Source organism: Haplochromis burtoni, unplaced genomic scaffold (genome assembly GCF_018398535.1).
Source record: "Haplochromis burtoni strain Fernald_Lab_line unplaced genomic scaffold, NCSU_Asbu1 Contig_48, whole genome shotgun sequence".
Taxonomy (NCBI): Eukaryota; Metazoa; Chordata; class Actinopteri; order Cichliformes; family Cichlidae; genus Haplochromis; species Haplochromis burtoni.
Genome location: NW_024582409.1, coordinates 2,079,827 through 2,102,421, shown reverse-complemented (window position 1 = coordinate 2,102,421; position 22,595 = coordinate 2,079,827). Strand labels below are relative to the sequence as shown.

The window sequence follows — 22,595 nt, the reverse complement described above, 5'->3', positions numbered from 1 at the left end:
CCCCAGACTGCAGCCCAAACCAGAAGCTTCAAAGGCGCGTTTTACTCAGCAGAGCAGTTCAAGAGAAAATGGCTGCTGTTTCCAGGTCTTGTTTGCACATCTGTCAGGAGTTGACTGTTCAGGAGAAAATGGGGTCCGTGGTATGCAGGGTTTTTTTTTTAACATCGTTCTATTCCAGCCTGCATGTGTAGGAGATGCCTGTGTGTTTTTCTTTGCTGTATTATTATTATTATTTTTTTTACAGCCAAATGTTGATGTTCAGAAAGCATTTGATTGAATTTTTAGTGAGGTTTTCACAGGAAAAGATCTAAGATTTCTGCACAAGGTATTATTCAATTTGCTGTGAATTTTTGTTTCTATCTATGCACATTTAAATCAACACATGCTGTTTTAAATGCTCAAATAGTTGCATTTAAACGGTTTCATATGTAATCCTTTCATTTTCCTTAAGGGGAATATCAATATTTTGTTGTTGATCTGTTTTTGTACAGTTTAGAGCAGCTTGATATTTAAAACTCTTGGTTTATGTATTGAAGCAGGTTTCTGAGCTTTATAACCACCTCTTTTCCAAAAAAAAAGTCTCTAATTTGAAATTTGACTTCATAAAAATTAAGATTTGACCAGCTTTCATACCACTCTCCAGTCTTTCATCTGATATCCCTCTGTGGTCACAGTTCAAAATGTGAAGCTCAAAACAAGGAAGTTGGAAAAACGCTGTAACAGCATAGCATGACAATTTGAGTTCCCCCTCCCCCAACACTGCCACCTTCTGTGAATTGCATCATATGTTAGTCATGTCTGTTTCTTAGGAATGTACTAATTTATCGACAGAGCGTCTGTAGAGGGAAGTGTTAGGTGCTGACTATCCTTGGTCTTTCTGCAAAAAGAATAAAAAGGAAAAGAAAAGAGACATCTGTCCTTATATCTGACATCCAGTTTCATATTTCTTGTGAGTCTTTGAGTATCAGCTAGTACCTGCTATTTCTACATTCACATTATCTGCTATGATAAGATCAAATCCAAAGCTGTAGTACCTGTTAAATAAATCAACTATGCAGTAACTGGGCAGAAAAATATACTGGCAAAAGTCTAAGTTGTCTATTTCAACACTGAAAATATCTCGAAGCATTCAGCCACAGCATTGCTGGGCATTGTTGTCACGTTTTTTAGCCAGCAGCAGAGGCACAGTCCTGGCACAATATTGCTTTAGTATTGTGCTGTTGCTGCACAGAGCTAACCAGACCCGTGTCTACATGTTGCCACTGTGTCACTTGGGGACACTGTCAGATATGTGGAACAGCCAGTAATGTGTGCTACTTTGTTCAGTTTTGGCTCTTGTTGGTTCTCTGGCTTTCGCTCTGTTGCAGAGAAGACACAATTTATAATTTAAACGTATAGACTGTTCTCTGCAGCCATTGTTTATGTTTTTAATGTGTGCTTCTTATTTATGTATTCATTTGTAATTTTGTGATTCTTCTTCATGGTGCACACTCACCACTCACACTTTCCTATTTTAATCAGCTTTTCAACCTGTTGGCTTTAAACCTGCTGTAATCTTGTAATGTCATCAGTCAGGCAACATACTGTTGGCTTTCTGAAGGACTGCACTCCAGCATCTGCGTTGGTTTCAATCCAGTAATTGTGTTATCTGTGTAGCCGTAGAGCTACACTCGACATCCACGCACGACCATAAATTGAGCAGAAATCAGAGCTGAATTGAGGTCTGGGTCATAGTGTGCTGGTATACAGGGATATGCACATGAATTCACATTAGCACATCGCTTCGCATTAACATATCATGAATTCAGAAACAATAACATGCTATGTGAACACTAAGGAGGCATTAAGCAGGCTTTGTTTGGTTTAGTGTGATGGTCAAAGGTGGATTGTGAGGGTGTCGTCTTAGAGGCAGTATAGTGAGAGTGGCTGCAGTGAGCCTGATGTCCTCAGCAGGGATGCTCATAATTGACCCATTAGGTGATTTCTATCAACTCTAGCAATTTCCATTTTTATTTTTATTTTTTGCTTTGCAGTCACATGTTTTCCATTTGACAGAGTTGATACGATTGTAGAGCTATATTTTTCTTCCGCCTGTAAATGGTGTCAATATCACCATGCAGGCATGTTCGTTGTGATGAGGTTTTATTTTTTTTGTCCGTTTTTAATACAGTCTCTAAGACGAAGTGAAGACAGGAAACTCTTAAGATGATAATGGTAGCTTAATATAGAAAACAGATGGGTATTTCTGTAACTGTTGCTCACACGCTGATTTGTATTTCAGATGCGTCATCTGATTTCTCGTATGTGTATTTGCCACATGAAGACTGGTTTTGCTGGAGTGCAATTTGCTGCTTTGTTTCCGTTGATTGACAGGACATTAATCAAATCTGCCAGCTGAGAGACTGAAAGCATTTCACAAAGTAGGGTTACGTGTTTCATTGAGTATTTTTCTCTTACCTGTGCAATAAGTGACATGAATCAGATTTCTATTTCAAACTGAGCCGTGTGGTTTACGATCAACAATGTGTTTGATTTTATTTGCATGTTGCTAAGCACATTAGACAGCCCTCTAATAAGTCCTACAAATCCTACGATCCTGTAAGCGTACGATCAGTTTGGATGTCTCATGTTTTTCTTCTGTGCTTATGAGTTCATCTGAACTGATAAACCTTTGCAGGACAGAGGTTGGCATCTTCTCTGGTTAGGCCCAGTGTTTAGTCAAAGGAGTCTTGAATGCACAGCGTGTTGTGTAATGGACGGTTGCATCATGTGCCCATCTGATAGAGGCTTTATTGGTGCTGCTGATGAGACCAGCATCTCTCTCTCTAGACTCCCATTTGATGATGTTTCCAGTTGTTTGGTATGTAGCTATAGAGGCCCTGGGAGCAGTGGCTGAACGCTTTGATGTGGCTAGTCTGTCTTAGTCCCATATGTAAGCTAATTAGCTAAAGGGGAAACATGAGGGCTGTGGGCCAGAACTGGGTACATCGATGAAGGTAGACAAGATTAGCATTGTTTATTCTTTGGAAGAAGAGGGTAAAAGAACTCTTACCTTGAGTGAAATGTGTCTGTCATTATCATATGCTTCAGCAATCGATGAAATGAGAATAAAACTGTTGTCCATGTAATGCTTCTGACATTCAGGTGTATGTTTTGCAGTTGCGAGCGTCTTTGCTCCGAGTATAATGACATAGTCTTTTATGTTCAAAAATATAAAAGAAGCTTGCTGCACCAGTTAGAGGTAGCTATTATTCCAGTCCTCGGCATCTCTATGGGGCTACAACAAAGGTAGACCCAATTTGAAAGAATATACCAAGGTGAAAGAGTGAATAATTCATGTTGAGTAAAATGTTCAAGCCCTCTGGCTTTATGCCCACTGGTAATTGGGACAACACCGCTCTGTCTATTTTGCTCGATCTCTTGTTGCTATGCTACCGAAGGGAATCTTGAGTGGGCCTGGATAGTGTATGGAATGAAAGTTGGACAGCCATGCAGTCTTCATAGCTGACAGCATCCCTTTATGTCTCTTTATGGTGAAATGTCCATCTGTTTACTTCTTATTAGGTTAGATGTGTGTCTTTGTGCATTCCCAGGTTTAATTTGGTTCCTTTGCTTTGTTGTCTGCTGCTCTGACATTTTCGTTCTTGTGGTGTTTACTATAAATTTGTGTGTGTTTACATTGTTTCTGTGGGTGTATATACAAGGTTTTTTTCCAGCTTCATTTACTCTGTTCTTGTACAGCATGTGGGAGATTATGAACAGTACAGCAACCAAAAATTGTTAGAATTAACAATGTTACTCCATTTTGATTTAATTGCTAACGTAAGTACTGTTATTAAATACTTGTATTTGTTTAAACTGGAAGGTTAGGTGGCTGCTATGATTAATTGTAGGTCACTAGATGGGCAGTAGAGTCATGCTTGATATCCTAAAATCAAAGCTTATTCCATCTACTTGCTTTTTGTTCTGAATGTAGATTTTTGGGAGGAACTAATCCAGCGCTTAACAACATCAGAGGATCGAGTCATGCAGCAGTGGTTAAGACAAGAGTGTGAATGAACTAACAGGAAGTGGAAGTGAGGGCTTTCCCGTGCGTGTGTTTGTTTGTCTGCGCATAGCTGTATCACTATGCAAAGACACATTGTGTAACTATTTTTACCAGTAGGAGATGCCAAATGGCATTCGGGTCAATAAAACTATGGATTTGTAAATGTCACATGCCAGAGCACAGACCTAAATATTAATCTCAGATCCCAATTTTGATCTCTTCTCAGGAGTGAGCTCAGCCTTCCAACATACCGCCTCCTTTCACTGGGCTAAGATGAGTATTACCAGCGACGAAGTGAACTTCTTGGTCTACAGATATCTCCAAGAGTCAGGTTTGCCTCTCAAATGTCTTTTTTTTTTTTTCTTCTTTGTAAATTTAGGATGTAAGCACCATGTTAAAACACAGTGTTGCATTGCTCTTGATATATCAGCATGCTATTATACTCAGGGATCTGAATTTAAAGGATCTGGATCAGTCCCGAAACCCTAGCTGTTGTCTTTTATTACTGTTTATTGAGACTGTCTGAAGCCATCTGGCAGTGTACAAGCTACTAGCAGCTCTGAGAGGTCAACACTGAAAATTGGCATGCCTTATTGTACTCTCAAATGTCATGCTTGTTATTCCATTTTGTTGTTGTATTCAATTACTCTTAGCTTTGATTGGATCAGACAAGACTTTTCTTTGAATATTTGTGTTGTGTTTGTGCACATCTTGTGCTTGGCACTCTGCTGTTAATGAATGTGAATGGTGTTTTGTTTTCAGGTTTCTCCCACTCAGCATTCACCTTTGGCATTGAGAGCCACATCAGCCAATCCAACATCAATGGAACACTAGTGCCCCCTGCTGCTCTCATCTCTATCCTGCAGAAAGGACTCCAGTATGTGGAGGCAGAAATCAGCATTAATGAGGTGAGGGCTGGGACCTGCTGTTACTGACTCCCACAGATGTCTTCTGTTGCTTAATGATACAAAGACAGACTTTGATCTCGATGCCGACTCGCTAGGGTAACTGCAAGTGCTTAATCCCCCCCCCCCCCCCCCCCCCACCACACACACACCCACACACACACATTTACGTCGTCTTGTACTGGAAGAGACCCTGAAGTGTGTTTGTATTAGGCTGCCAATTAGGAAGCACTCTTCACCTTTGTAATTGACGATTATTAGGGAAACGAGACGAGTCTCTAATTAAAAACCACACCCCTCCACGATGCGTTCTTAACTCCTCTTGTGATGACAGGACGGCACGGTCTTTGACGGTCGACCGATTGAGTCACTGTCGCTCATTGACGCGGTGATGCCAGATGTGGTGCAGACGCGGCAGCAGGCCTTCCGCGACAGACTAGCCCAGCAGCAGACCACCTGTACCATAGCAGCTTCAACCTCTGGAATCCAGTCCAATGCGCCAAAAAATGGAGAAGCCACTGTCAATGGCGAGGAGAATGGTACTCACAACATGAGTAAGTTGAACGTTAATATCGTTGGTCGCAGCTTACAGTCACCACATTTTGTCTCTTAACTTTAACCCAAATATCTGAGTCATGACAGAAATGGTGACTCATGTAATACATTTCTGAGATCTGTTAATGTGACCTCATTGTGTTACAAATGTGTGTCAAGCTCACAGTCAGTTATTGTATATTCAGTTATGTCTGTAGCAGTGATAGTCATTTTCCATTGCCCAACATGTGCGAAGTAATATATGATGCATAGGTCAGAGTCTTCTTACTGGAATATAACAGCTTGAGAGTTGCTTTTAAAATTAGAGATGTCATAGTAGTTGAAGCACATCAATATATACTTTAGTTGACTTTTTTTGAATAGATTACTGATTTTCTTTGTTGGCCCCCTGTTGCTTGAAAAGTAATATATTCACCTCCTTTGACAATTGTCTAAACTAAATACTGTAAACATTAATGGTAAATCTACACAATGCTTAAAACTTGCTGAGAATTGTAGGCAAATCTGTGTTTTGCATGTATGTTAATGTACATAAAATATGTATCTGTCCACTCCTCAGATAACCACAGTGAGCCTATGGAGATGGATGTGGATGTTGAGATACCAGCCAGTAAAGCTACAGTACTCAGAGGCCACGAGTCTGAAGTTTTCATCTGCGCCTGGAACCCTGTCAGCGATCTGTTGGCCTCAGGGTCAGTCTCTGTCTGTGCTGAAACGCATCTTAATTCATCCTGCATGAATCGTACTGTATTGTATTTACGCTGTGGTGTAAGACGTCTAGCTTTATAAAAAAACACTGCTGATAGGTTGTATTTCCACAATCATTTGACCGCCTCCTGTTATGTTGGTTGGTTCAGTTCGGGGGACTCCACTGCCAGGATCTGGAACCTGAACGAGAATAATAACTCAATCTCCACCCAGCTGGTGCTCCGCCACTGTATCCGAGAAGGTGGCCAGGATGTCCCCAGCAACAAAGATGTCACCTCCCTAGACTGGAATGTAGGTTTCAGATCATACATCACATCTTTCCTCTCGTACCTTTACCATCTGGTAAACAGGCAGTGCCGTCAGGTAACAGTTCTGTTATGTTGTCGTCCAACAGAGCGATGGGACTCTTCTGGCAACGGGCTCGTATGATGGATTTGCCAGGATATGGACAAAGGATGGTATGTCCTCCATCATTGTCACACATTGTTGTTTCTTTTGCCATTAGATTTTTATTTTTTGACATTGTTGATGTGAAAAATGCAACCTTTGTGACAATTTTGTGAGGGATCTTTTCTAAGAGAAACTGATATTACTCTTATCCATTAGGAAATCTGGCAAGCACATTGGGTCAACATAAAGGGCCCATATTTGCACTCAAGTGGAACAAGAAGGGGAACTGTATTCTCAGCGCTGGTGTAGATAAGGTACTCCTAAAGATCCCCAGGCATGGATTTGTCTTTCACTAATAATATCCTTGTGTTTTGGGGGGTTTTGTTTGCTTTTTTTGTTTCAAACCAGCCTTTTTTTGCTCATCAGACAAAGACTAAATCTCTGACATATCATTTTCTCATATCCATAGCCTAAAATTCTTAACAGTATTAAAAACAGGGAAAGAAACCTGAAATTTTTGGCTCCCACATTAAATTTTCTTATCTGTCTTTTACGATTAATTTGTCTTTTTTATAGCACAACAGACATTTAATCAAATGGAATGGAGTAAAACTTTACCAAGAAAGGTTAAGCAAACTGAGTCGGTGACATTAACTGCAGATGGGTTTATGGACCATCGAACGACAGATGAGGCATGTGCATTTGTGCAGAAAAGTTGAGCTTGTGTTTTAAAATGCAATTGTAACTTTTCCAGACGACAATCATTTGGGACGCACACACAGGAGAAGCCAAACAGCAGTTCCCTTTCCACTCAGGTAAAGCGAATTCATGTATCCAGATAAATGACTGTTATAGATAATGAATATGATACAAAGTGACTGCTGCTCAGTTGCGATCGTGCATCCTTAATGAGTATGGATTTGTGCACAGCCCCAGCACTGGATGTTGACTGGCAGAACAACACCACGTTTGCCTCTTGCAGCACAGACATGTGCATCCACGTATGTCGACTTGGCAGCGACCGCCCCCTCAAGACTTTCCAGGGCCACACGGTGAGCAGCTTTTCTGACCCCATCTCTCTCTCACACTAACTTTAGTTCTACCTCAACATACATGCTAATGAGCGTTGTTTTGCAGAATGAAGTTAATGCCATTAAGTGGGACCCATCAGGTATGCTGCTTGCCTCCTGCTCGGATGACATGACCTTAAAGGTAAGACCAGTCTCCGGTCTTGGAGGTTAAAGAAAACAAACACATTGATTTGTATTCATACATACTTTGCTCTTGCCATTCCCCTCACGTGCAGATTTGGAGTATGAAGCAGGAGTCATGTGTCCATGACCTCCAGGCTCACAGTAAAGAAATCTACACTATCAAGTGGAGCCCCACAGGCCCCAGCACAAATAACCCCAACGCCAACATCATGCTTGCCAGGTAGGAGATTGACTATATATAACTCTCATTCAATACCGATCACACGGGTCAACTTTTAATGAAGTCCTGGCTTGTTGTGTTCACTATGAGCTGTGTGTATGTTGAACCTTATAGATGTGTTTGCGAAGGCCACAAGCCCCGATGCTTCTTGATGATAAGAAACTATGTCTCATTCTGCATTTACTTTAGTCTTCAGTAAATTTAGAGTTTGATATAACAGGCAATGTGAAATAGGTTAGGACATGGCCTTTAAAAACTGAAATGATGCAAATGGGTAGCTTTCAATAATGGAATTTTTTTTCCCGTGTCTTCCTCTGCAATATAAAGCAGTGGAAATAAAAACTAGCATTTATTGAAGAAACTGATTATTAGGATGCTTTGATGCTGCTTAACCATCTGATTCCTATCCTCTGTTCTCCACACAGCGCTTCTTTTGACTCTACAGTGCGACTGTGGGATGTTGAACGAGGAGTTTGTATTCATACACTGACCAGGCACCAGGAACCGGTCTACAGCGTGGCCTTCAGCCCTGATGGCAAACACCTAGCCAGCGGCTCCTTTGATAAATGTGTCCACATTTGGAATACTACGGTAAGAGCCGGACTGGAATTTATACTGTGGAAAAACGACAGAGAAGAGACAATTAATTGTCATTTGTTTGTGGCTTTGTTTCAGACTGGAGCCTTGGTGCACAGCTACAGGGGTACTGGCGGCATCTTCGAGGTGTGCTGGAACAGCACCGGAGACAAAGTTGGTGCCAGTGCCTCCGACGGCTCGGTAAGCTGTTTTGATTTTACAGTTTTAATTTCAAATAAAACAAAAATGTCAGAAAGCTCTCACGACCAATATTTGAAGAACAGCGAGTAAAAATGCAGACTTGAAATGTAATATTAAAGCTATCTAATTTTTATTTATTTATTTTAACATTCTAGGTTTGTGTTCTCGATCTCCGAAAATAGCCCACTTGATGATTAATCCTGGATTGTGGAGAAAAATGCCTTCTCCTGCCATCAGCAAACACACACTCATTGCTCAAGAAAGGCTGTAAAGGTGAACTGAATGAAAACTCTCACCGGAATAAAACCAGATCACTGCAGCGGTTTTAACTCCAACTGAATTCAGCGCACCCTCCAGTCGATGTGTGTATTTTATGAGAAGCCTGTTTGAGACATAGCGGAAGCTGGCTAAGAGATTCCCCTAGACTGGACACAACTCGCTGGGTGCATCCATGTATTAAAATGGTTCCTTATGATGAAGTGCTGCGATCCCCACGGGCCACTGGTCCACCGTTTTCGGGTTGTGAGGGTAGAAACACGGATGAGCCGAGATATATAAAGACAAAAGTGTTATTGAGACACTGGTGTTTGGCTGTGAGAGGAAACAAATTGCGAGGAACTTCATGTCGTAATGAAGTAACACAATGAAAGTAGCTGATACTGAAAACTGAAGCACTGCTGCTGTCTGTTGACACAGTGCTTAATTTCTCCCCAGTGGAGAAACGTTTGTTTCAAGAGTAATTCTTCCTTTTCTTTTCTTTTTTTCCTTTGTTCCTCCGTCTTTTCTTTTTTTTCTTTATTTGTATCTATTTTCCACAGATGGATTTTTGAAAATCAAACTGAATGTGCCGCTACGAGGTAGTTCTTAGCTCATTTTTAACATCAGGTTCAACAACACAAAAGGAAAGGCCTGCCAAGAAATTGTCCTAACTTCCAAAAATGACCTGTTCGATTCAGTCGTCAGAAAACGTCATTCTGTGGACAAGATGTGAAAAGTGTGCTTTATACAGAGAATTATCTGCCGCTCTAGATGTAAATTTAAAGAATGTAAAGATGTAAATTAGATTCATACACAGACTTATATACTGTGTATATATGTTTATATACAGCACACTTTATTGCAATCCTGTAGGGGCTTTTTAATGGCTAGAGCTATCAGATCTTTGCTGATAATTCAAGACAAGACCACTCTTTAAATGAAGTGCATATCTCATGAGCTTCTTATGTTGCAGCCTTTCTGAAATCTGCCAGTCGTATCCATTTGATCGAGCTTACTTTTCATTAAGTGAATCACAGAAAAAACATCAAGGAAAAGCCATGGAGGAAATGTACACCGCATCATCTGCATTTGGGAAGTTCTCTTGTTAAAGATTTTAGCAGTCATCACTATCCTACTTAGCCTGCTGCTTTTATTTCTGTTTTGTGTGTAAAACAAGTCATCACGGGACTCACAAACCTGTAACTGCCAAGCAGACAAGCAAGGAAAGTTTCTGCAGCTTGTTTTATTATTAGCATGGTTCCTCTCTGGCACTTTTCCTCTGATCAGCCTACTGAAAATTCAGATCATTTGACCAGGAGGTGGATTTTATGCAAAAGCCTTGCTGTTGTTTAATTTTTTTTTTTTTTTTTTTTTTAAAGCTGATCAGGTGTGCTGAGCTTGAAATGTGTGTTGTGAGCAGTATGTCTGCCTGCTTGGATGTAAAGTAAAAGTATCTTCAAGCGAACCTGCTACCACTTTGATTTGCCTTTTTAGCTTTTAATATTTTTTTAAATTTCATTTTATTGTTTGATTTTATTTGTTTTTGTCTCACTTTTTGTCAGCTTCAGCAGGAGCAACATGAAGTGCACTTTTGTATCGGTGGGCTCAGAAAAAAATCACATTTTGCTGAAAGTCAAGGTCCAACTATTTGTTTTTGTTTTTTTTGGTTTTTTTTTTAAATGTCACAATTGGATACTAATGGGTGTTTAATTTTTTTGACTACTTTTTTTTTTTCATTTGCTAAGAGCCATTATTGTCTGTGTCAGACTGAGCATTGGGCTGTAGGTCAGTGGCCATTCTTGGCATGCTAAGGAGCCCAATATGGAATAAGCGCTGTGACGGCTACTATCTTTTTCACCCTGATCCAGGGTCTGTCACCTGTTTCCAAGAAAAAAAAAAAACATTGAAGTCATTCAGTGTCTCAAATAAATTACTCTATTTTGATAACAGAACTCAAGTCTTTGTCTTGAATTGTGTGCTTCCCCCCCTTTTTCTTGAGCTCATTAACATATTGTAGATTTGGGGAAAAATTGAAAGGTTTTTGAGTCAAAAGTGTAAAAGATATTTAGATATTTAATATAGCATGAAATACATATGTGTAAAAATACAACATGGACACCTGGCAATACAATAACTTTGTTTTAAGATTAGTTATTTAGCTTATTTTGTGGGGCTTTTACAGCTTAATGAAAATGATTCTTGTCACAAAATCAGTGTATGCAATTTAAAGAATTTGAAAAAATGCTTCTTCAAGCACTTAAAGTACTTTTAAAGGTCAGCCGTGTTCGTTCTGGGACTGTTGAGTTGATGGGTCTGAAATGTAGCACTTTTATTTTTTCTTTTTATGGAAAGGGATTTAAAAAAAAAAAAAAAAAAAAAAAAAAAAGGATTGGACTCAGGAATGAGGCTTAGTCTGTCATACCAAATAATGAAACTCATGACCAGTTCAAATCTCAGCAGGAAAACAAAGGCTTAATGGGAGACCATCTACAAAAAAAAGTGACCGCAAAAACAATGCGGTGCAGCAAAGTGGAGGAAGGTGGTTTGTGGACGACCCCAGTTAGTGCCTCACAGAGTTCTCCAAGGATTCTCCGTCAGCGTCTACATCCTCATAGTCTTGTAGCTCGCTGGAAATGTGGATTTCAACTGTACTAGACTCTGAACCTAGCAAGACAAAATAGGGGTAGATTACTTGGTGCTTCTGCGCATTACACCAACTCAGCTTATCAAAACTGCGTATTTGTGTTAACATATATCTTTCCATGCAGCTTTTAATGTGGAAATGATGATTTGTGGTTTTTAAATGCATTAAAAAAACATGGTCTATAAACAAGAATGGGGGGAAAAAACATATTCTTTCAAAGATTAACTTTATTTTTTAATATACTTAACATATCAGGGACACTGGTGGTACAAAGCACTGAAAGGATTTTGTCCATGAGGTGTACGGTGCACAATTGTCACTCAGGGATAAAATTAACATGAATATGCTGCAAATGCACATAAGTGTTGAGCTACAGTACATATAGATATAACTGGGAGTTGTTTCCACGATATTCAAAAGGACTCAGCATATAAAGTTTGAATATTCACAATGAAAAATTAGCTGAACTTTAAAACAGCTTTTGAGGGACTATAGCGTTATAATCTCTTCAAATTATAAGTTAGAATTGCTGCTATATTATGCACTGATGTCAAATTATAGACCAATTTGTGTTGCTGTACTTGATACAATTTATATATATATATATATTTTTTAATAAGCTGGTGCAGCTTAATGGATGCTTAGCATAAATTGAAAATTGTGTTATCACAGCTTGTCCAGCAGAGCAGCTTCAATTCCTTTTTGCAGTTTTCACATCCTTTTTTAGCGCATGTGGCAGAGAATGAATCACAGAGCAGATGTGAAGCAGTGCGTCACAGTAAGTTGCAAACTTGTTTGTGAAATACATTGCTGGAAAGTCAAAGAATGAACTCGTCATTTTCTTTTTTCGATGTAATCTGCATACTACATCGAACACTTTAGGTACGCCTCACTTGTACGGGGTTGGACCCTCTCTTGCCTTCAGAGCTGCCTTAATTCTTCATGCAAGGAATCAACAAGGTGCTGGAAACATCGCTCAGATTCTGCTTCATATTGCCATGATAGCATCGCACAGTTGCAGCAGATTTGTTAGCTCCACATCCATAATGCAAATCTGTTCCACCAGATCCCAAAGGTGCTCTATTGGATTAAGATCTGGTGACTGTGGAGGCCATTTGAGTACAGTGAACTCCTTGTCGTGTTCGAGAAATCAGTTTGAGAAATCTGAGTCTTGACAGGAAGCGTGGGGATGGAGGCAACCGTGAGAAGATGGGTACACTGTGGTCATGATCAGATGAACATTGTCAGCAACAATACTCGGGCAGGCTGTGGCATTTAAACGCTTAGCTAATAATAAGGGGGGCAAAATGTGACAAGAAAATATGCCCCACACCATTACATCATCTGAGCTTTGATACAAGTTAGGATTGATCCATGCTTTCATGTTGTTCATGCCAAATCCCAGCTTTTCTGAATCATCAGACCAGGCAACTTCATTATTTTTAAATTTAAAAATACATCTTCTATTGTGGTGAGCCTCTGCAAACTGTAGCCTCACTTTCCTGTTCTTAGTTGACAGGAGTGGCACCAAAGTCTATTCTTCTGCTGTGGTAGCCCCTCTGCTTCCAGGTTTGATGTGTTCTCTTCTGCCATAGTTATTTTGAGTTACTGTTCCCTCCCTATCAGCTTGAAGGAGTCACTCTTCTATGACTGCTGGCATTAAGAATGCATTTTCATACAGAGAAGTGCTGCTTACTGAATATTTTCTCTCTTTTGGACATTAAACCCTAGAGATGGTTGTGTGGGAAAATGCCAGAAGGTCAGCAGTTTCTGAAATACTCAGACCAACCCCTTTGGCTCCTACAATAATGCCGTGTTCAGAGTTACTTAAATCACCTTTCTTCCCCATTCTGATGCTTGAACTTCAGCATATCATCTTAATAATGTCTGGATGCCTAAATGTATTGATTTTCTGTCATGTGATTGGTTGATTCGATATTTACATCAAGCAGTTAAACAGGCGTACCTAATAAAGTGGCTGTTGAAAGTATATATGCAGAATCTAATCTCCTTATTTTTCCTGGCTAAAAGTCAGTATCAGACAGTGATGTATTCTACCTGTTTTTCTTTCTTATTGGCTTCCACTGCTCTCTGTTTATTATCTGCACTTAATGCGCTGTGTGATAGCTGGCACCAGAGTAGCACCTTGAAAAACTGCAGCTGATGAAATTACACAGCATGTCAGTCATCTATAAATAAAGCAACACATTCAGAGCGATAGCAGCAAAGTTCTAATCACTTTAGTTCATTCTCCACAGAAAATCTTTTAACTTCCTGTGCTCTGCAGTTTCCCATTGCTGTTGCATTCAGTACAAATCAAAAAGAAGAAATGAAGACAATTGTGGAGGGTGTTGCGTAACGTCACAACATGATTCATGGTTCCACCCAGTAAGCGTCGGCTACAGTACAGCAGTACAATATAAAATTCTATTTAAAATAAATCACAGCGAGCTTTGTTTGCTTTAGTGGCTCTCTACTGTGACTAGGCCATTGCAACACCTTGATAAAGCTCATTTATTTTTAAAAAAAGACTAAACAAAACAACAGTATTCAGATCTCAAAGAAAATACTAAACCGTGCTTCATATTAAGGGGAGGTAGCCCATACAGTATATGATGCTGATATCTTTTTAGCATCACCAGCCCTGATATACTGGCGAGCTGCTACCACCATTGACATGCCGATTACCTTCTGAGAGGACGCTGATGGCATCAGAGTGGTGTTGCCCGTTTCCCATCATGTTCTTCTGTGATTCCTGGACGTGACTCTGGTAAAGCAGAGTAGTTCCCACCACAGGGTTATGGGAAGTCATGTTAGCTGCTGAAGTAGAGACAGAGTCCCAGACCAGCTCCCTCCTCTGCTGCAGGCTGAAGTCAATGTCAAAGCCTGTCCAGCCATGAAAGGCCAGGGTGTTAAGGAAAGCCTGCATGGGGTTCAGTATACCCTGAAAGAGTGGAATATAAAGGTTTTCAAGGCATTGCATGCAGGTTAAAGTAGCGTGCTGTACGCTGGTTTCCTGTTAAAACCCACCATGATAAACCATGTGATGAGCGCTGTGTTCCTGATATTCCTCAAACTATTGTCACTGATGTCTGTCTGCATCTCCAGGTAGAAGAGGAGGCTCTCATTAATGATGTTGGGAACCCAGCTAAAACATCGGAGAAGGAAAAAAACCCCCCACATCTTATTACAAGAACATTAAAATGTTAACGATGTTTCTTATTTACAGATCATTGAAAAGACCTAATGGTTAGGTATAAAAAGTTTGAAACCACAAATAATTGTTTTGCATGTTTTGGCCTGTTTACTGACATTGAAATATTGAAATCTTTAAGCAGGCTTGGCTTTAGTTTCTGTGACTGTGAGTTTTAAAAATCAATTTGCCCTCAGGTTCATCCTCATAAACACAACATTTAATGCAGTTAAATTTAAGTTATTAAAAGAATACTGGATTAATAACTTCTCGACCTAGCCTCCGAAATATAACCTGGCCTTTCTTACAGTGTGAAGTTGCCAAAAAACTTGCCAAGACTGATAATTTGCTGTCAGTGGAAAGAATTAGTCTGGATCACCCATCCATAAAACTACAACGTTTTTTACATTCTGGTTTTTAAACCGGTTAAACCTTAGGCAGTATATAAAAGACAGGCATACGGTCATGGGAAAAAGGTTTCTCATTATTTTATGCAGTCCTGTGGAAAAATAAGTGCACCCCACGATTCAATAGCTTGTAGAAACACCTTTAGCAACAATAACTTGAAGTAATTGTTTTCTGTATGACCTTTGCAGTCTCTCACATCTGTGGAGGAATTTCAACCCCATCTTCTTTACATCATTGCTTCAATTCACTGAGGTTTGTAGGCATTTGTTTATGCACAGCTCTCTTAATGTGTTGCCACAGCATTTCAGCACTGACGTCTGGAATTTGACCGGGCCATCACAACACTTTTCTTTTTTAACTGTTCTGTTTTAGATTTTTTCAGCCAAACTTTAGTATGACAGATGGCCTTACATTTCACTCATTTCACAGACATTTTAATATTATGATATTTAGAAGAGTTCATGAACATTTGACATGCTAAATGAGGCCTGTAGAGTCCGATATCTAGCTAATGGGTTGTTTGCAATTAATCTGAGCATTGCATCGGGTCTGTATTTTGAATTTATTGGGGAATTGTGGCATTGTTTACACACACCTGGATGCTTCAGCCCAGCAAGCTACCAAAACTTCACAGAATAAACTTCACAGGTTATTCACAGGGTGTCGTTCGAGAGTTGGGGCTTTCTCCCAATTATTGTAGGATCTTTACTTTGAAACAGCTGTTGTTAGTGATTTGATGCTGTATAATAACATTGAATTGAACTGAATTAACAGTGGAAACACTTAGGTTGTTCTTAAAGTTCAGTGGACTCTTTGCCATTTTGTTTTGTACATAGTCACCATGAAACTGGGTTAGGTTTGAGAGGTGGAGCTGAATGAGAAATTGAGGACACGTCACACTGATATGGTAACAACTTCTAAACCACTTGCCAGCTGCACTCTATAATTGTCCATTTTTAATCCAAACAGTACTATGATTTTATAAAATGATTCTATTTTGTGTTAAAAGAGACATGAAAAAAGCAAACGAGACCAGAAACTCTTTAGCAAAGTGTTCACTCAGCTCAGAAATCAAGTGAGATTTTTCTGTATTATACGGTGCGGTTCATGGGTCAAACAAAGGTGATTTAACATGTGGATAGATTCATTTTGTTTCATCTTATCAGTGCATTTTCTGTCTATGTTAACAGGCTGCCGGCTCGTAGCACTAGATTTATATTTACTACATAGCAAGAAGCACTTATTTCCTTCCCAAAACTAGTTCTTAACTTACCAAATAAAGAACACCAGCATAATTTTAAAGAAGCGTATTTTTATCTCATTCGCCAGCCGCCTTTCATTTTCCGTATAGATTCCTTGTCGTCCTTTCAGCAAAGATGTCACTAGGCGAGAGAGATGAGAAAGCATCTTATTTCCCCTCATTTACATGTGTAAGAAGTTGCATTTGCCAGAGAAATTCGGGAGCGAGGAACTCACCAGTAGATACGGTCCGATTAAAAAACACAGGGTTGGCTATGAGAACGAGCAGCATCGGTGCGTATGTGGTGACATAGTGAGGAATAGCATGTTGGAGGCCCTGCTCACAGCTGGGAGAAGAAAAAAACCATGAGAAATAGTTCATTCAGCATCAAAAATCAACTTTGTGATAGTTAACAGAATTATTGTAATATTTCTCTACGTCAGAAAATGCTGTACTTAACACTTAATAAAAGCCATACAACAGCAGACTTTTTCTATGGAAATAATGATGTTTTTTAAGACATGGTTAGAACCACTGATATGTTTGATAAGTTCTCTGCTGTTATGTTATTGTGGCTGTTAATATGTGAACACGAAAATGTTAATTTTCTATTTTTCCACCAACGGATGCTTAAATGTGCCTGTCAGCAGGACAGCAGTCAGTGGTATCTTACTCAGAAATAGATGGATAGTACAGCATGGCCACTCCTTCAACACACAGCAGCACAGCCAGGCCCCATGTAATCATGTGGTAGAGTATAATGGTGCTGTTGGGGGAGAAGAAAAAACCAAAGTCATGAGACCAAGCTCACACTACGTGTTGTCGTTCTTTATCTTGAGGATATTTTTCCCCCATTTATTTGTTGTACAAAATGCAATTGAATAAGACTGAGTGGGGAGAGAAGTACGAGAGGCTTGTAAAACTCAGACTATAGCAACAATAGACAGCATGGAATCCTACACCTTTAGTTTAGAATAAAAGAGTTGATTCAAACCAGTTTTATCTTGTGAAAACCAAAATATAAAAATACAGGTGGCAGTTGAGCATTGTGAGAGAAAAATGTTTCACACTCTGCTTGGTAAAAATATACTGCTTCATCTTGCATCCTATCAGAGGAGAAGCTAAGGTGATAATGAATTGCGAATGGAAGGTGAGGTGGAGGGAACCTGATTCCCGCAGATGTTTTCACCACCAGGAAGACGTCAACCGCATAACAAAAGGTCCACCAGAAAGAAGCGCTAAAAAACAACTGGATCCACATCTGCAACACATAAATTGCATGCCTTACACTTATTTTACAGATCATAATAACTGATAAAGATGTGTTGTTTACTTGGCTTATCAGCTATTTGTGTCACGTGTCATGTGTGATGATGCATTAAACAAAATGACCTCTTCTGTGCGTGAAGTGAATATTATTGGAACGAACAAATCTAAGTGTATTTTTCTATAATAATTTTTCTAATGTAAAAGTTATTGCTATCCTTTTGTCTTAATAACTACACATCTCTGCTTGCAACATCTGTGTTATCAAGGCATATATAAGTCTATCTCACTATTGCAAAAAAATACATACTGCGCTGCCTACGCAGAAGACTTCTGGCCAGACATCAGTGTTGTTGACTACTGAGATGTGGTCGACGATGTTTGGCAGACCTAGCCACACAGATGATCTTACAATGACACCTGCAAGAAGGAAACAGTGCATGATATTTAATTGTAGCTGCTGAGGAGGAAATCCCGCTTTGCAAGCAAATATAATTAAGGCGAAAACATTACCAGGAGATGTAAACTTGGTGTGGGTTTCATTACTTTTAAAACACCACAGATTTATTATTTTCAGCTTTTGTTATTAAGTGCTTTGACTAATTAGATTTAAGTGGCAGCGTCCTTTCAAGAGTTATTTTACAATGTGGAAATATTAACGCCCACCAGGTGTGTTTTATAAGGGTGTTTCCATTTCCTCCATGAAACTTCCTAGCTTCACTGCCGAATGGAACAATGGAAGCACTCCCAGAATCTTTATTACTGTTCTGTATTTCATTTTAATCTGTGTCATCAGCGGGTTTCAAGCTGCTACCCTGCAGCGGTGCATGAATCTCCATGGGCACCAAGTACACAGAAATCAACCCATTTAGCAAAAAAAAAAAAGAGGTTGGGATGCTGTATACAATTTAAGTTAAAGAAATTAATGTATACAATTTAAAACATTTAAAACCTTTGTTTAAATGAAAAGGTTAAACGTTAAAGCTTTAATGACATGTCCATTCTGGATTTGAATGGACATGCCATCAGTGAAAGTTACAAGTCACCAGAAAATCACAGGTTTTGCAGATGTTGGCAAATATGATGGAAAAGAGAATAAAACAATACTGAGATATAAAGTTTTTCTCTTTGTTTGCACTCCTTCTGAAACCCAAAGACTGTTACCAGACTCAACAGCAGCTCAAATACCAGTGAGTTTGAAATGTTAAAATATAATACACTTGACCACTTTCCAGCATTGTTAATGAGTCCCACTTTGTTCCAGACAAACAGTGTTTGGCCCACATTTACTTTGTTGATATCTGCTCACTCTATTAATTAGCAACATCATAAGTACTCAGAGAGCATCTCAGGAGGGGTTTGCCACTCTTTGATAGACTGCCTACAAGAATAACATTTCTCAATATAAAAATTCAAAGAACATGGTTGCATTCTTTACAGTATGCAATAGCATCAAAGATTCAGAAGATGCAGACTACTCGATTCAACAAAGTCAAAAACTATACTGAATAGTTGAAATCCCAAGAAACTGTGGAAGCTTATTTTAGCCATAAAAAAGAGCCAACCACAAGTCTACATTTTGAGTTACTAAGTCAACAATTTGAGATCATAGCACAAAATTTCAATTTATGAATGTCAAAAACAAGCTTTCAAAGAACTAAATAGTGACTTGGACATTAACACTAACTTTAACCACTGGCCAACAGCACAGTTTATTGCTGCATTCACAAATGTGAGCTGAACCTCTACAATGCAAAGGGGAAAAAAATACATACAAGATCCAGAAACACTGGTGCCAACTCTGGGTCACGCTCATTTAAGATGGGCATAGGTGAAGTGGAAAACTCACTGTTGCATACCATGCAATCATGCTCTACTAACTGTTCTGTGAAGGCCTATTTAGTGATGAAAGATTCACATGCAGGCACTGGAAAGACCTTATAAGGCCTTACTTATTTCAGCAAGACAATGTCAAACCAAACCCTGCATTTTCTCAAACATCAGTAAATAATATTTGGTGAAAGAGTATGTGAAGGAAACTGGCCCGCTGTCACTCATCTAAAAAAAAAAAAAAAGTGCTGGCATCAAATTCAAAATCTAAACAATTTCCAATAATTGCTTTCTCACAGATAAGGATTTCAACAAAAATACATATGAAATAATCTAAACAATCATACTAAATACTGTTTTTATTTACATTTAATTTTTTTACATTTGTATTTGGAAAGATTATCGTGTCATCCCTGTGTGACTTTGAGAAATCCGCCGCATTCCAATCAATCTAGGCCAAGAAAAGTGCAGCATCTTCTGAGTTATTTCATCACTCACATGAGAGGATCCCGATTCGTTCTTTTGATTTTAATTGAATTCATGACCCTGGGCACACATTTTATCTTGTAAAAATATATGTAGCATCGACTATTGCAGATTAAATCTCACACTTTTCTTTTAACAGACACATTTCTCATAGTTGCACCTATGCAATGCAGTGCAACAAAGGGGTTAAAAGGAAAGTATGTGCGTGCGTAATTAGATCCAGCAAGCAAAACCACGCTGCGAAAACTAACTCGCTCTTTGCCTCAACTATGAAGAGAAAAAGTAGGTCAATGCCAGCAGTTTCTTCTCTACCTGTGCATCCCAATATGTCACATATACTGATGATGAACAATATCCGCGAGGAGGACGCAGGCCTTGGCAGAGGATACTGCCCGAGTCTTCTGTATCCTTTGCGTTTTGGTAGAATTTGTAAAATAGCGAATAAGAGGCTTAAAGCCGCGCTTCCCAGACTTAAAGCGCCGAATAAGACGGGCTGAAAAGTGACCACAAACTCTGTCGCCGCGTCTCGGTTCGGGCAGCAGAAAGTCTCCATCCGCGGAGATGCCATGATGGACTGAAGGAAAAAGCAGCGCGGAGAAAGAGAAAGGAAGAAAATGAACTACCGTGCCAGAAGAAAGAAGACAAAGAAAAGAAAATGAGAGGAAATGACTGAGTCCATGACCCAACTGAGAAATCACGGGGTTGAATCATCATGTGCTTCCATTTAATCCCTGCAGTTGTAGCTTAACTGTGTCACACAAAGCAAGAATCCGACAAAGCGCCGTTGTTTGAAAAGGTCTTAAAAGGTCTTAAAAGGGGTGGCTTCATCACAGTACTCTGTGTATTTATGTATCCGTTTAAATGATTTACAGGAAAGCCCGCAAATGCACAAAACATCACAATATTATGATCTTATTATATTATATTTACATTAGTGTATAAAAATATATGTAAATCAACCAATTAGTCTCCATTCCTGCTGTTAACCCCTTTGCATGACTAATTCCGTTCATTAGAGAAATAGTACTTTTTTACACAGGACGTGAAATACCACACAGACATCCCCAAACATTTAATCTCCGTCAGTCTCTTGGACAGCTGAAGGTTTCAAGCCGGACAGGTGTTGTGCCAAAAAGTGATTTCTGATGTTTCTGTGCGTTTTTATGTGTAATATATTTGCTTATTTTGTTAAACGGACTGTAGTCCATTGAATTTTTAAACAGTGTTAACAAAGAAATGTCCCATTTGTAAGTATCTATGGCTCTGCGTTATTGTACCCGCATTATAATCAATTCAGGCCTCTATGGCCATTTAAAATATCTTCATAAAACCGTGATGTTGTATTTGTTGATCTTTCTGCTGCCCTTTCAGCCAGAGCTCTTTTGAAAAAGACATTTTTAATGTTAATGACAGTTTTTACCCAGATGAATAAAGGATATATAAAAGTCTCTTTGCCGAAAACCCGACTGCAGCTTCTACCTTGTGACTTGAATTCTCTTTCTGGCTCAGAATGACTTGATATCATTCATCATAGATATGTTTGACCAACAAGTCACTTACATCAGTTTTTAGGCAAATACAGGAAACCACTTGTTGTTAGTTGCTTTTTGGCACAACACGTGATTAAGAAGTGTTCTCTGTAAAGGCAGAAGATCTATGCCCTCCTCCTGGAGGTGATGCAAACCCCTTCATGTCTGCATGCATAAACTGGGACTCCTCCACCTTTTGGTGAGCTGTGAATGGTCCTCTGGTGACCTGTACCAAGTGATCAGTAAACAACTAAACCTACGTGCTTTGAGTTTATCTATTTGTTTACATTTTTCCTAGTCAAATCGAGTCGTATCTGCACTATGCCCTGTTTAAACGTGATCCACGAGCACGGAAAGCTTGGGTCTAAATGGTTTCAACCCATTTCTTAGACTCCAGACAGAAAAGCTGACATGTGGTGCACTGTGCTTGCATGGGTTAGCTGAGTCTTGTATGAAGTCCAAATACAGGAGAGGTCATAGCTGCTGGATCTGCTTGCCTGGCCTGAGATCTGAGAAAACTGGTGGACATTTGAAGCAGATTTATTTGGGGAACAAAGCATCAAGGGCCTTCATTATTCTGAAATACAGAGAAGGCATTCATTCAGTTTGCAAAGAGCTTTTCTAATCCATATGCACCTTTCCCTGACAAGGCACAAAGTCAATTGTACAGCGAGTGTGTAGCCTGTTGCCAGAGATTAACAGCTCCCATAGGAATACAATTACAGTATTGATTTGCTTTGAACATCTGCTCTCTGTGACTGCCCTCTGCTGGTCTGCATATATTCTATAGCTCTAAAGAATTGAGCTGATGTAATATGCAATTCTTACATTATGCAAAATACATTTTAATAAATATTTTAAATGAATTAGCTGCTACCATGATTGATTACAGATTTTATTTTCTGTAATTCACACAGGACACAG

General features: G+C 39.3%; 2 protein-coding genes across 4 annotated transcripts in view; one reads left to right on the top strand and one right to left on the bottom strand.

Moving 5' to 3' along the window:
* The window catches only part of tbl1x (transducin beta like 1 X-linked), a 20,361-nt gene extending 9,919 nt beyond the window's left edge, over positions 1–10,442 (top strand). The window contains exons 2-16 of one of the 3 annotated variants that reach the window (XM_042220429.1): positions 3,977–4,076; positions 4,275–4,379; positions 4,811–4,956; positions 5,288–5,507; positions 6,068–6,200; positions 6,366–6,507; positions 6,611–6,674; positions 6,823–6,920; positions 7,361–7,421; positions 7,537–7,658; positions 7,744–7,818; positions 7,913–8,040; positions 8,466–8,631; positions 8,716–8,817; positions 8,973–10,442. In XM_042220429.1, coding sequence (XP_042076363.1) covers positions 4,322–4,379; positions 4,811–4,956; positions 5,288–5,507; positions 6,068–6,200; positions 6,366–6,507; positions 6,611–6,674; positions 6,823–6,920; positions 7,361–7,421; positions 7,537–7,658; positions 7,744–7,818; positions 7,913–8,040; positions 8,466–8,631; positions 8,716–8,817; positions 8,973–8,999 — 1,542 coding nt within the window. In that variant the 5' untranslated portion in view covers positions 3,977–4,076; positions 4,275–4,321 and the 3' untranslated portion in view covers positions 9,000–10,442. Of the gene's footprint in view, positions 1–3,976; positions 4,091–4,274; positions 4,380–4,810; positions 4,957–5,287; positions 5,508–6,067; positions 6,201–6,365; positions 6,508–6,610; positions 6,675–6,822; positions 6,921–7,360; positions 7,422–7,536; positions 7,659–7,743; positions 7,819–7,912; positions 8,041–8,465; positions 8,632–8,715; positions 8,818–8,972 lie in introns of all 3 variants that reach the window. The other 2 variants (XM_042220428.1, XM_005921352.3) reach the window with 2 other exon arrangements.
* A 686-nt stretch (positions 10,443–11,128) lies between these two features.
* On the bottom strand, positions 11,129–20,912 carry gpr143 (G protein-coupled receptor 143). The gene is made up of 9 exons (XM_005921351.3): positions 20,455–20,912; positions 18,137–18,246; positions 17,727–17,821; positions 17,234–17,326; positions 16,797–16,906; positions 16,594–16,702; positions 14,750–14,867; positions 14,408–14,663; positions 11,129–11,739 (listed from the first exon to the last, which is right to left on the bottom strand). The coding sequence occupies exons 1-9, from the start codon at positions 20,708–20,710 to the stop codon at positions 11,636–11,638; spliced, it is 1,251 nt and encodes a 416-aa protein (XP_005921413.1). The 5' UTR covers positions 20,711–20,912; the 3' UTR covers positions 11,129–11,635.
* Positions 20,913–22,595: the final 1,683 nt, after the last annotated feature.

Coding starts and splice junctions, on each gene's coding strand:
- gpr143 (XM_005921351.3), bottom strand. CDS start 20,710: ATGGCATCTCCGCGGATGGAGACTTTCTGCTGCCCGAACCGAGACGCG. Junction 16,703..16,796: donor TAATCGGACCGTATCTACTG/GTGAGTTCCTCG, acceptor TCTCTCGCCTAG/TGACATCTTTGCTGAAAGGA. Junction 14,664..14,749: donor TCATCACATGGTTTATCATG/GTGGGTTTTAAC, acceptor CCACTCTTTCAG/GGTATACTGAACCCCATGCA.